The 14,266-nt window shown below is 54.3% G+C and overlaps 1 protein-coding gene across 1 annotated transcript in view; it reads right to left on the bottom strand.

The window, feature by feature from the left end:
* The window catches only part of LOC105494442 (myomesin 3), a 59,738-nt gene extending 53,067 nt beyond the window's left edge, over positions 1-6,671 (bottom strand). Inside the window, exons 1-5 of the mRNA XM_011762852.2 lie at positions 6,527-6,671; positions 2,898-3,076; positions 2,425-2,505; positions 1,504-1,663; positions 350-507 (exon numbers count right to left, since the gene is read on the bottom strand). Coding sequence (XP_011761154.2) covers positions 350-507; positions 1,504-1,663; positions 2,425-2,505; positions 2,898-3,058 — 560 coding nt within the window. The 5' untranslated portion in view covers positions 3,059-3,076; positions 6,527-6,671. The remainder of the gene's footprint in view (positions 1-349; positions 508-1,503; positions 1,664-2,424; positions 2,506-2,897; positions 3,077-6,526) is intronic.
* Between the last annotated feature and the right edge of the window lie 7,595 nt (positions 6,672-14,266).

The following is a 14,266-nucleotide window of genomic DNA, read 5'->3' as shown; positions in this document are numbered from 1 at the left end:
CAGCCCCAGGCTGGCTGGGGGGCAGCTAAGAATAACCCAGGCCTAAGCTGGGCGTGGTGGCTTGTGCCTGTGGTCCCAGCTACTTGGGAGACTGAGGTGGGAGGATCTCTTGAGCCCAGGAGTCAACACTGCAGTGAGCTATGATCACTCCACTGCACTCCAGCCTGAGCGAGACCCCGCCTCTAAAAAACAACCCAGGTCTGGTTCCTCAGCAGCTGCTCTATTTGGTGGGTGGACAGAGCTCAGGGTTCACGGGTCCACAACAAGAAGTCCTGGCAGAAGTACTGGATGTGAGGAACTCACTCGTGACCCCAGAGGCCCAGAACCCCCTCCTGCCCCAGCGGCTTACCAGGTGACCTGGGGTGGTGGCGAGGCCTGGACAGTACAGGTCAGCAGGACCGTGGTGTGCTCCCAGACAGCATGGGAGCGAAGAGGGATCCAGAACCAGGGCCCGCGGCCAGAGCACAGCTCTCTCAGCTCCTTGGCCTCCTGGACCTTCTCCTCTGTCTGGAGGCGGAAGGAGGTGTATGACGCTGTGAGCCAGGGACCACCTCTCTGCCATCTTCGCCATTACCTCCCCACTGACACCCAGACTCTGTAGTTAGACCCACATGGGCTGGAGTTCCCGGTCCCCTGCACTAGCAGAGCAGGGTGGCACTGTGGGCAGGGCATGGGCTTCGGAGCCAGCTGGCCTGGGGTCAAGGTATTAACTAGCTGTGGTACCATAGGCAGGTCCTCAGTGTCCTTATCTGTAAAATGAGGATGATAGCAAAATCCCCTGCCTGCTGTGGGGGTGTGGGGGTGAAAGTCACGACACTGAGAGAGCCTGTGTAAGTGGGAGCTGGGGAAGAGATGTGGAGAGTGGCTCAAATCCTGATACTCATCAGGGCTAGCGTTTCCTGAGGGCCTTCTGTGTTCTAGGCAGCGGGAAAGTCACTTTCCAAACCCAGTCTCATTTAAATCCCACCTCAGCACTGATAATTGTTACAATGATGTCTATTTTACTTTATTTATTTATTTTTTTAATTTTGAGATGGAGTCTCACTCTGTAGCCCAGGCTGGAGTGCAGCGGTGTGATCTTGGCTCACTGCAACCTCTGCCTCTCGGGTTCAAGCGATTCTCCTGCCTCAGTCTCCCAAGTAGCTGGGATTACAGGCCCGGCTAATTTTCATATTTTTAGTAGAGACAGGGTTTCACCATGTTGGCCAGGCTAGTCTCGAACTTCTGACCTCAGGTGATCCACCCACCTTGGCCTCCCAAAGTGCTGGGATTACAGGCATGAGCCACTGTACCCAGCTCTGTTTTACAGATGAGAGCACTGAGGCTCAGGAACAGGGTTGCACTTGCCCAGGCTCACACTGCGTGAGTGTACAGGCATCAGATGCAAACCCAAAGCCTGGACTCTGCCTAGGACGTCCTGACTCTTGGGAAGGGGGTGAGGATGGCAGCAAGTGGTGCGTTGCAGGTCCCAGGCCCTGGGGGCTCCACAGCCCACACCCTTACCCGTTGCCTCAGCATCTTCCAGTTCCGCCTCTGGCGCAGCAGCCGGTGGGTCCGCAGGAAGGCGATCTCGGTCCTCTCCCAGTCATTGCCAAAGCCCACCCGCTTCTGCCCTCGCTCCTCCAGCTCCACGGCAGACGTCTGGCGTCTCAGCTGGGCTTCCCTGCCGTGACAGAGGCCACTGGGGCTCAGGCAGGGATGGGGGCACCAGGGGCATCCTGGCCAGTTCCATTCCCCATGCCCAGCAGTGCCAGGATGCTTTAAACTTTGGGAGGACATGTATGACTTTGCATCTTCCCTTGCCTCCAAAAAGGCCTGGAAGGGCCCTGCTTACAGTCGGTGCTTAATAAACAGTTGACTGTTTTCATCGTTTTCAAGGCTCTTTCGCAAACCTTTGTTCATCTTGTTTTCACAATACTCAAGTGGCCAGGCCTTAGTGTCCCTATTTTATAGGGCAGGGACTGAGGCTCAGCAACCTGCTTCAGGTCAGCCAGGACCACGACCCAACCCTCCTAGCCCAGGGGCCTGCCCCAAGCCGGACGCTGCTTCTCTAAGCCGGCACACTCAGAGGCTTCCTCAGTCTCTGGCCTTGTGGGAAACTGGGGCCTGGTTTACTTGCTCCTTCTGTCCTATTCCTAGCTCCCTCCCTACCACGTGAAGCCTGGAAGCCTGTCGGTGAGGTGGGCCCCCACCCTCTCCCTTGGGGATGTCCCCAGCTATGACACGTGCACCCTTCCAGAAGGTGGTGTGTGGGCTTTGTGGGCAGGCAGCCCTGGGCTTAAAATCCTGTCTAGACCCTTATTCTAGATGTGGGATTTTGGGCAGGTTCTTTATACTCAGGGTGAGAGGCCAGCAGGGAGGCCGGGGACTGGACAGGATGGCCGCTTCTCAGCCAGGGCTCCCTGGGAAGCAACTCTGACTTACCAAGACAGCTCAGAGGAGGCCGTCAGAGCCAGGGCTGCTGCCAGGGCGTAGTCTGCGGCGCTGAACTCATGCTCTTCCTCGCTGCTCTCAGAAGGAGGGGAGTGAACGGCTCCTGAGGGATTGGCTGGGGGCTCCCTGAGATTAGGGCTGCATTTGCCCACCTCAGCCTCAGGGCACCAAAAGGCCGGGCTGTGCCTCCCTCCTCATACCAGTCTCAGAAAGCAAGGCTGCATCCCCCCCAACACTGAATGTGCTTCCCTCCTCAAACAGGGTTTCCAGAGGACAGGGCTGTGCCTCTTCCATCACATGGGGGTCTCCAGAGAGCCAATTGTGTCTCCTTCCTCAGATAGGGGGCTCAGAAAGCAGGGATGTCCCTCCCCCCATCAGGTTGGAGCCTCCAGAGGGCTAGGCTGGGCCTCCCTCCTCAGACCGGAGGCAGGGCAGTGGCTGGGCAGGGATCCCGTGGCTCCCACCTGCTGCGGAAGGTGTGCCTCCGCACGGAGGAGCCCATGCGCAGGCTGTGCTGCCGCTCCTCCTTCCGCTCCTCCTCCTGTCGGTGCTCCAGCCTGTGGACCTCCATGGTCTGGGGGGGCCGGGGGTCCCCCGCACCTCCCAAGCTGTGCGGCAGAGTCATGGCTACGAGAGCAACAACCTGTCAAGGCCAAGGTCCACGGTCATTCCACCAGGTGCCTGCCTGTCCCCTCCCATGCAGTCTTCCCAACATCTCTAGGAGGCTGGCAGGATGGGGGGTGGGTGGGGGTGTCCTCTCTATAGTGGGCAGACAGGGAAACTGAGGTCTGAGAGGGAGAGGGACCTGCCCAAGGTGGCAGAGGCAGGCTTTAGGCTCTGAGCCTGGCTTCTCCTCTACCACACGTGCTCCCCAGCTGAGTGAGCAGAGCCCCACGTTAGGGAGCGGGGCCCTGGCTTCTAGCTGCTTCCAGCTGCAGCCCAGCCCTTGTCTCGCTGTATGATCTGGGGCAAGGTTTTCCCTTCTCTGGGCCTCAGCTCCCCAGACAATGAGTGATTGAAACTGTGATGTCCACGGCTCTGTCTTTGACTCAGGATGGGCAGGTGTCCCAATTCTTCCTGCACCGGCCACGCTCAGTCCTACCTCTGAGCCTTTGCCTGCGCTGGTTTCCTCTCCCTGCACACCCTTCCCCCTCCTCCTGGCCTGCTTAACTCTAGTCATGCTTCAAACCCCAACTGAGGGCATGCTAGTTAGCACAAAGACTCTGAATCCAGCCCACAGGGTGTGATCCCAGCTCCTCATCCCAGCTTACAAGTGTGTAACCTTGGGAAAGACTCATGACTTGGTTTCCTCATCTGTAAAATGGGTCTACCAACCTCCCAGGGTAGTTGTGAAGGTTAGATGAGTGCTTGGGGCTTAGTAAGTACAACATAAGTGTTAGACATTAGCATTATTTTTCTAAGAAGCCGTTCTGAAAAACTACAGGCCACCTAGAATTTTCCCTCTTCTAATTTATTTCGTACTTATTTTCTAGCACTCCACAATTTAGCATTGATTCAGACAATGCCTTCTCTATGTAATTATTTTGTATCTGTGCATCTTGACTGTTCAACAAGATTGTAAGTGAATTAAAAGTAACGATAGTGAGAACTTACTATGTGCCAGGCCCATGTTAGTTTTCAAATGCATTATCCCCAGTCCCTGCAATAACCCAAATGAGGACAGCACCATTATTATCCCATTTTACTGATGAACAGGGGCAGTACTTGCCAAAGGTCACCCAGCATGGTGATAGGGCCATGACTGGCAGCCAATCCTTAGCCCAACCCCTAGCCCTTCTGACCTCTATGTCATATGTCCACTCAAGGCGAGGCCATGGCCGAGGCTGGGGACACGGTGGGCCACAGGGCCTTTCTCTTCATAAGGGGATTGCAATGTACACATCTCCTTTGCGTTCCTGAGGCTCAGGTCTAGGCCCCTCATGGCGCCCAGTGGGGCTGGATCACATTGACCCGGGGGAGGCTCAGGAAGCTGATCCATGGATATGGAGAGGCAAGTAAGGGGTGTGGGAGGCCCGTGCGCTTTCTGGCTGTGGATTTTTGCACTAAGTTCTTTCTCAGATCCAGGCTTCTGTCACTGCTGGGTCTCTGAGGGCCCCTCTGATGCTGAAGCTGGAATCCCTGGAATGGCTTTCACACCTCCTCCGGGTGGGACTCCTGGTCTGCAGACTTCTGGCATGGGAGGGTTCCTGCCCAGACGTGGGGATGGAAACAGAAGAGGGACGACCGCCTGCCTTGGCCCGCTCCTGTCAGCTTCTGTGGGGTCGTCTCTGTGCGGCCCCTGCCTCTCTAGGGGGGCCTGCTGGAGGTGGCAGAGTGTGTGTGTGTGCATTTGTGTGTGTGCGTTTGTGTGTGTGTGTGTGCGTTTGTGTGTGTGTGCGTGTGTTTGTGTGTGTGCATGTATATAGGCTGTCTTCTGCCTGGACGTGAACACAGCACCCAGGTGAGCATTTCTCTAAGTCCATGACATGGAAGGTGAACCCACTGGCTTTACTGGAGAGCCCTTGGCCTGGAAGGGGCATGTGGTGGGGGTGTCGGGGGCTGGGGCTGCGGAGGGTCAGTCTTAGTGGGCTTTTACCCCTTCTACTTCCTAGAAGTTTGCTCCTTTTGGGTGTCTGCAGTTGTGGGCATCAGGAAAAGAGAATGGATGGCTGCAGCATTAGCTGGGACCAAGGGCTGCCCCTAAAGCTCCCTGGGTTCCTGTTAATCATCTCAAATGACATAATGGGACAGTCACCCTCTTTGGCTTCGTATCACCCCCTCCTGATGGAAGAAGTTCTCCCTGCACACAAAGAAGTGACTAGCTCTGCTCATTCTGCTCTTTCTTCCTCATGGCCCAGGAGGACAGCTGCTGGGTACCACCCTAGGTGGAGCCAGGACCCCCTACTCTGCCCCAGCTTTCCTGGGACACGATGGCCCTGGCTCCAGTGGCTGAGAGTTAACATTCCCTGGCACCAGCCACTGGCTCCCTTCCCCTGGATGCTCTGTTCCCGATTAGCACAGCGGGCAGGGGCCTGGCGCGTGTCCCTGACCTCGGGGCCTCCAGCAACCAGACCCCTGGCTTTAGCGGATGAGCCACCAATTCTTTTTAAAGCACTGACTGATGCGTGGGATTAAGCAGGGACAAGTTTGCGGCCTCCCTGCCCTTTCCCGAAGGACCAGGGTGCCTCTTCCGAGAACACTGTGTGTGCCTGCGTGAAGGGGAAACTGCCCCCTTTTCCTTCTCTTGGGGTGCAGAAATCTGGATCAGAGGTCCCACTGCGTGGCCTTCCCAATTCCCCTCTGCTTTGCTCCCAAGCCTCCATCTGCAGAGGAGGCCTCTCCCCTTCTTCAGGAGGGAAAGAGAAATACATAGCAGTTGAGCCAAGACCCCTCCGAGAACTGCCGGCAGGGGAGCTGCGTTGGAGGCGGGGTGGGGTGGCTGGGAGCAGAGACACATCCTGCGCTCAGCGGGCGGCACAGGCCGGGACGCGTTCTTAGCCAGGGGCTCCACCAGCTTCCGCGAGGCCGATTCCTGCCCTTGCCAGTCATGAGCTGAGGCAACTCCTTTCCCGTCTGGGCCTCGGTTTCCTGCCAGGCCCTGGATGAAATCCCTTCCAGCTCTAAGATTTGGGATCTGAGGGCTCGCTCTCTTTCCCTGCCTGTGGGGCTGGCCAAGCCCGGCTCAGCCAGCTCCGCTCTGAGTTCGTGGAGCTTGCCAGCTTAGCCGGCTCCCGCTGATCGCTGATCGCTGCTCCATCGCAGGAAAGACTCCAGTTCCCAGGGCAGCCCCCACCCTTTTTTTTTTTTTTTTTTTTTTTTTTTTTTTTTTTTTTTTTTTTTTTTTTTGCAACTTTCACATCACAGAGCGCTCAGCTCTCAGAAGACCCAGGGCCACACAGAACAGTGGGATGCGGCAGGGGTTTCTGGAATCCCCTCCCATTTTCACTTGGGTGCTGCCTCAGCACACATTTCCCAGGCTCCTTTCACAACACACAACCGCGCGCACACGCACACACACCCACAGAAATCACTCCCCAGTGGCTGACTCTCAGGAGGCATCCCTCCCCAGCCCTGATTTCCGGGGGTGACTCACAGAGCAGTGTGCCCACTTAGGAGTCTCTGGGGAGAAGATTCCAGAGGCCGAGAGGGTCCTTGTTCTCTTCTTGCCCTCGGCTCAGCGGGCACCGGGAGAAGAATGCGATCCCGGAGCCTGCACCGTCTTAAATATAGCAGCGCCGAGACAGTGCGATGACAATGGATGAGAACTATGGCATGGGGTACGGGGGGCCAAGGGGAGGGGCCGTTCCGTGTCTCCAGCCTGCTGGGCAGCAGCGACAGGTGGAGCTGTCCCCCGCGTCCCCCGCACTGCGCCTCCTCTCAGCTGGGTCCTTTCTGCCCAGCCCCAGCCCCTGTTAAAGTGGAAAGGAGGGAAGGGCTCAGGCCTGGTCGCTTATGGAGGGCAGATCCCAGCTGTCGGAAGTTCTGATCTGAATTCTGCCCCAGCTGACCGGGTGCCCTGGGGAAGGCGCTCAGCTTCTCCGAACCGACTGCTTTCTGAAAAATGGAGACAGTGACACGGGGCACCGGGACTTCACGAAGACGGTGGAAGGAATATGACCTAAGAGTGAATGTTTTGTGCTCAGAAGTTGTCACTGGCTAAAACAGCAATGTGTGGCTCCTGGTCCCTCCACCAGTCCAGCAGTTACTACACAGCCCCCGCCCTGACCACAGTCATGTGTGTGTGGCGGGGCAGGCAGGAGGAGCTGGGGAGCCACCTACTGCTTCACGGTCCAAACTGCTCAGGCTGCCAGAGTGGCCACTGCAGGGCCCTTATACAGGGTAAACGCACCCGATAGGGATAACTGAAGAGCACCCCAAAAATGACCCTGTGTGGAAGACCTGAATGTGCATTCCAAGCTAAGGAATCTGGGAGTGGCCAACCTGTTTCTTACCTACGAGGAACATCGGAGCCCCTGTCCCATCCCTTCCAATGGAACACTGGCCATACAGGCGATTGAGGCCCTGAGTTTTGGGTTAAATGAAGATTGCCAGGTGGAGGTCATTAGGCGAGGGTGTTAAGTGAAAATGCTCTATAAACTGCATGCTGTTTGCAAGGGGCTGAGGTTTTGCAAGTCGGCTGCCACTGGTATGTTGTCCAGCCTGCCGCCCCGGACCATTTCTGTATGTAAGGTGGTTCTCCTGTCCAGTTCACCACCACTGGACTCTCTCCCCTGTAGGCAAGTCCCTAATAAACCCCCACGTTTCTTTTCCTTCCTTCTTTTCCTTCCTTCCCTTCCCTCCTCCCTTTCCTTCTCTTCTCTTCTCTTCTCTTTCTCTGTTTCTTTCAAGTCAGAGTCTCATTTTGTTGTCCAGGCTGCAGTGGCATGATCTCAACTCACTGCAACCTCTGCCTCCTGAAACCCCCATGTTTCGTTTGCTGGCTATGGATCCTTTATTTGGCCTCTCAAACCTGGTGCCTTCCCTACTGAGGTTAACAGGTGTTCGGCACCACACCTCTTCCCACCCTTGGCCCTGCCATTCCCTCAATCTCGATTCTTTCCCCCTCACAATCATTGGCACCTACCCTGTGCCAGGCCCTAACCTACAGGGGAAGTCAGGCACTTATGACAGGAGGTGATCAGGAAGGTGTACCTGGGTCGGGTCTCAGAGAATGAGCCAGTGAGGGGAAGGCTCTATCGGCCCCCAGCCAGAGAGCAGAGCTTCCCTCCCTCACCCCTTCCTGGGACCTCAGGTGCCCACCAACACTACACCTGTCACTCTTGCTAGTGCCTCGGGGACTCCTCACTGGAGAGACAGAGAGAGAGAGCACCAGTGAACTCTTCAGGCAAAATCTGAATCCCCTGCCCTATTTGAAAACCCCTTTCTAAGCTCTGCTGTGGCTCTTTCTTACAGCATCTTTTGGGGGACAACCTTTCTCTCCCATCTTCTATTGACCCAGTCGAACAAGGGCTTTCCAAGACTCATCTTCATACATTTGCTGTGAGGGGTGAGTGTGAGTGAATCTGTACCAAGAGCAAAGAGGGATTTGAGCTTCCAATTAAGCAGGAGACAGCCATTTAAACAGGTCCTCTAGCCCATCCTCCCAAGGCAGTCTGGAGAGATGAATGAAGGTGCATTGGAGAGGCAGGGTGTATCTTGGAGTCCAACCGGCTTAGGCTTTCAATTCAGTCCCACCACTTACTAGCTGGATGACCTTGGGGAAGGCACTCAGCCAGTGTGGTTTGATTATCTGTACAGTTGAAGACAAGCATTTCCACTTTGCTGTCTGATTGAAAATGTTCAGTTAGTCTGGGCATGGTGCATCAGTGGGCCGGGTGCGGTGGCTCACGCCTGTAATTCCAGCACTTTGGGAGGCCGAGGCGGGCGGATCATGAGGTCAGGAAATCGAGACCATCCTGGCTAACATGGTGAAACCCCGTCGCTACTAAAAATACAAAAAATTAGCCGGACTCACACCTGTAATCCCATCACTTTGGGAGGTCAAGGCAGGCAGATCACCTGAGGTCAGGAGTTCATGACCAGCCTGGCCAACATGGTGTTAGCCATCTCCACTAAAAATACAACAATTAGCCAGGTGTGGTGGTGGGCACCTGTAATCCCAGCTACTTGGGAGGCTGAGGCAGGAGAATCGCTTGAACCCTGGAGGCGGATGTTGCAGTGAGCTGAGGTGGGGTCATTGCACTCCTGCAGGTGGACGTTGCAGTGAGCTGAGGTGGGGTCATTGCACTCCAGCCTGGGTGACAAGAGTGAAACTTTGTCTCAAAAAAAAAAAAAAAAAAAAAGAAAAGAAAAAGAAAAAGAAAAAGGAAAAAGAAAAGAAAATGTTCAACCAAGAACCATGAAACCTTCAGCACAGTGTCTGGCCCCCGACAGACGTTTGCTAAATGAAAGCTCTAGAAATGCTGATGGCTTTCTCCTAGCCCATGCTTCTGTGGGGTACTAATGGGACCAGTGCCATTACACTATCACTTTGTCTCTCCATGGCCTCAGATCAGCTCCAGTACTGGGGACTAACGGGACCAGTGCTGTTACACCATCACCTTGTCTCTCCGTAGCCTCAAATCAGCTCCCTAGAGGGACCCCCATTATACCCGCTGTTGTAACAGAGTTGAGGGTGGGTGCACTGCATGGCTGTGATGCCATAAACTGCCAAGCAACACAGTTGACTTCTTCTCTTTCTTATGCCTTTGACTACTGGGGACTGGTTCCCATGTATCTCTTTGTTGACGTTACCCCGGTGAAGCACTGAAGTCATCACTGGGACCTCTGTAAACATGGGCAACCCTAAGGTCATGCGGCTGAGCAGAGAGATTAGATGACTTGATGTTATACAAGCCTTGGTTTAAATCCCAAACTCTGGTACCTCTAACTCACTAACAGGGGGACCTTGGCCTTCTTTCTGGGCCTCAGTTTCTTTCTCTGTAAGTGGAGGACACGTTCCAAGACAGCAGGGAACTTGCCTGCCTGACCGTATCCCTACTCCCGAGGACAGTGCTTGGCATACAACTGGGCTCTCAATTCACACATGTTTTAAAATGTATCAGTGGGCTGGGCGCGGTGGTTCATGCCTGTAATCCCAGCACTTTGGGAGGCTGAGGCAGGTGGATCATGAGGTCAGGAGATCGAGACCATCCTGGCTAACACGGTGAAACCCTGTCTCTACTAAAAATACAAAAAATTAGCCGGGCATGGTGGCGGGCACCTGTAGTCCCAGCTACTCAGGAGGCTGAGGCAGGAGAATGGCGTGAACCCGGGAGGCGGAGCTTGCAGTGAGCTGAGATCGCGCCACTGTACTCCAGCCTGGGCGACAGAGCAAGACTCTGTCTCAAAAAAAAAAAAAGGAAAAAGAAAAATGAATCAGTGAATGGTTACTGTCTTAGTTTGTTTGGGCTGCCACAACAAAATACATTAGACAGGGTCATTTATAAATAATAAAAGTTTATTTCATACGGTTCTGGAGACCAATAAGTTCAAGATCAAGGTGCTAGCAGATTCAGTGTCTGGTGAGGACTCGCTCTCTGCCTCACAGATGGCGCCTCTTGTGGAGTCCTTGTGTGGTGGAAGGGGCTAGGGCACTCTCCTCAACCTCTTTTATAAGGGTATTAATCCCATTCCTTTGTTTGTTTTTTTTTTTCCAAGACAGGATCTTGATCTGTTGCCCAGGCTGGAGTGCAGTGGTGCGATCATGGCTCGCTGCAGCCTCAACCTCTTGGGCTTAAGTGATCCTCCTACCTCAGCCTCCTGAGTGCTGGGACTACAGGCACGCACCACCACACCAGGCTAATTTTTGCATTTTTTGTAGCGTCAGGGTCTCACTATATTGCCCAGGCTGGTCTCAAACTCCTGGCCTCAAGGGATCCTCCCACCTTGGCCTCCCAAAGTGCTGGGATTACTGGTGTGAATCACCATGCTGGCCTCTTGATCCCATTATTGAGGGCATAGTCTTCATGGTCTCTCAAAGGTCCCACCTCTAGCTACTATTACATGAAGTTTCAACATACAAATTTTGGGGGGGACTCCAACATTCAGACTATAGCAATTGCCTATCTTGCAGAACTCTTGGGAGACTCAGGTGAGGTTAAATGTGTAAAATACCTACTATAGTACCTGGCTCGTCTTTCTTCTTTCTCCCCTCTCCTTTTCTCTTTTATTCCCTTCCCTGGACTTACGCCCGTTAAGAACAAGCTGACTGCTCTGAACCTCCATGCTGTTTCTCTGACAGCAACCAAGCCTGTGAGTTTCTCCCCGCCTGTGTTGACAATGTACCTGCTTCAGTCTCCCGTCGCTCCCTCTGTCGTTCTTGCATTCCAGTTAATTCCAACTGCTGTTCTTCTCATATGGACTGGCCAAAGCTTATCTTTGGCTTGTCCCCTTCTTCCTTAGAGTGGGAAGGGAAAATGAGCTCCAGTAGCCAAAGGGGCTGAGCAGCAGGCTCTGGGGTCAGAGTTGTTCCGTCAGCGTCAGCACCAGCAGGGGAGGTGGGGGCTGCCTCCATCTCTCTGGCTATACCTGCCTCAGCTTATTGTTTCTGTCCCATGGTCTGGAATGCAGGTGGGGACAGCAACAGGGGGCAAGCATTGGTGACATCAGGCCACAGCCTCCCTGTCCAGGTTGACACTCAGACTTGAGAGGGACACAGAGGTTCTGGCTGTCTGGGAATCTGAAGGAGCTCCAGTCCCGCTGGCCCAGTTTTCTGGGTGGAGACTCAGGCAAGCCCTGTATGTTCCTAGAGTCGGGAGCTCGGGAGGTCAGAGGTTTGCAGGCATCACAGCCATGCAGTACCCCCACCCTCAACTCTGTTGCAACAGTGGGTGTAATGGGGGTCCCTCTAGGGAGTTGATTTGAGGCTTTGGAGAGAGAAAGTGATGGTGTAACGGCACTGGTCCCTCAACTTGCTTGAGAGGAATCACCAAAGAAGTTTATGAAAAATACAGATTCCCCCCAGCACTTTGGGAGGCCAAGGCAGAGGATCACTTGAGCCCAGGAGTTCGAGGCCAGCCTGGTCAACAGGGTGAAACCCTGTCTCTACAAAAAATACAAAAGTTAGCCAGGCATGGTGGTGTGTGTTTGTAGTCCCAGCCACTTGGGAGGCTGAGGTGGGAGGATCACCTGAGCCAGGGGAAGTGGAGGCTGCAGTGAGCTGTGATCATGCCACTGCAATCCAGCCTGGGTAAAAAAGTGAGGCTCTGCCTCAAAAGCAAACAACCAGATTCCTAGAAACTATGAGTTTAGCAGGTCTGGGGTGGGGTTGGGGAAGCTGTATTTTTAGTAAGCTTCCCAGGGTATTTTCATGAACCGGGGCAAGTAATCTCTGTGAGCCACATTTTCCTCCTTTGTAAAATATCAATAATACAACCTATGATGGAGCCAAGGGTACCAGGAGGATGAGTGATCAAGTACATAAACTGCCAAGCAACACGGTTGACTTCCTCTCTTTCTTATGCCGTTGACTACTGCTACTATTATATTACTAGTCGTTTATTCCTGGGCTTGACTCTGCCATACTTCGTAGGCAAGTGACAACTTGGAGAATTACCTCCCTCGCTGGGCAGAGTGGGGCTGTGGAGATTCCTGGAAATGGAATTGGACCCAGGACTCTCAGGAACGATGAGGTCCCCAGCCAGCTCCCGGGTACGCGGATGCTTTTCTGGAAACTTCTGGCTGGTTCCAGCTCCATCTGCAGGCCTGGGCTGCCCAGGAGCCAGGGGACCTCAAGGGTCACGCAGCCTGGTCCCTGCCCCTCAGTCGAGACAGGGCCAACCTGAGGACGGGTGAGTCACAGACTCGGAGCCATCCACCCCTCTCTTCAGACACTCAGACTCCACCCTCCCAGAATCATTTCTGAAATGTTTGCCACCCGGAGGAGGGCAGAGAGCTTCGTGGTCCTGTGAGTTGGAAGATATATTTATGGCCCTTAATAAAAAACTTCTTTTTTGAGACGGAGTCTCGCTCTGTTGCCCAGGCTGGAGTTCAATGGCTGGATTTTGGCTCACTGCAACCCCTGCCTCCCAGGTTCAAGTGATACTCCTGCCTCAGCCTCCCAAGTAGCTGGGATTACAGGCGCCCGCCACCATGCCCAGCTAATTTTGTACTTTTAGTAGAGAGGGGATCTCATCATGTTGGCCAGACTGGTCTGGAACTCGTGACCTCAGGTGATCCACCCACCTCGGCCTCCCAAAGTGCTGGGATTACAGGTGTGAGCCACCGCGCCTGGTCTTAATAAAAAACTTCTGTAGCTCCCGGGTCTCATTTACTTGGTGAGAATAGTCCACCTGTTAGGTTGTTTTTCACTAATAAACAAGGTGAAGACAGTTAACCTTTGGCCAAGTGTGACCCAAGCAACAGGAAGTAGACTTGTTTGCAGTGGGTGGGGAGAGGGGAGCTGTCATCCGGCTGACTTGGCTGCCGTGGAGGGCTGAATGGGCTGGGGGTGCTGTCCAGGGAGACCCATCCCTCTGCACGGAGGTGTTGGGTCTAAACCAGTGACACCGAGGAGAGGTTAAACATTAATTACCGTCAGATAAGAACACCACCACCTGTCACTGTGTCCCAGGAAAGGGGAGGGGTGGGGAAGAGAAGAGATGTAGCTGGGAAGAGAAGGACACTGTCCACTCTGGGAAGGGTCCCTCTGAGGCGACTGATGTTACATCCTCTTTCTCAGAAATGTTCAGAAAAGGCTTTGGAGGCCGGGTGTGGTGGCTCACACCTGTAATTCCAACTACTCGGGAGGTTGAGGCAGGAGGATCACTTGAGCCCATGAGTTCAAGACCAACCTGGGCAACACAGCGAAACCCTGTCTCTACAAAAAATACCAAAAATTGTCTGGGCATGGTGACAGGCACCTGTAATCCCAGCTACTCGGGAGGCTGAAGTAGGAGGATCACTTGAGTCCAGGAGGTCGAGGCTGCAGTGAATCGTGTTCATGCCACTGCACTCCAGCCACAGGGTGAGACCCTTTCTCCAAAAGGAAAAAGAAAGAAAGAAAAAAAAAGACTTGGGAGCAAGGTGACCAGGAGCACTTGTCTCTGGGGACCCCATTAGGAGGCCTCCCCTCCTTAGTCTCCACTAGTCTCATCCTCCAAGAATCCAAACAGGCGTGGAAAGCTTCCTCTCTCGATGAGGACAAAAAGCCCTCGGTTTGCGCTCCAACTCTGTCACAGCCTCAATAGTGGGATCTCGGGTGGTTCCCCTCTCCCTCTGGGCCTTGGCTTCCTCATGGTAGGGGTCGTCTGAGATGCAGTGATACAGAGGGTATGACAGCAGTCTGTACAAGAGTGCCTCTGTGGGGCGTCAGGGAGGCCGGATGGACAGA

Source organism: Macaca nemestrina, chromosome 1 (genome assembly GCF_043159975.1).
Source record: "Macaca nemestrina isolate mMacNem1 chromosome 1, mMacNem.hap1, whole genome shotgun sequence".
Lineage (NCBI taxonomy): Eukaryota > Metazoa > Chordata > Mammalia > Primates > Cercopithecidae > Macaca > Macaca nemestrina.
This window is presented reverse-complemented; position numbering and strand designations above follow the sequence as displayed.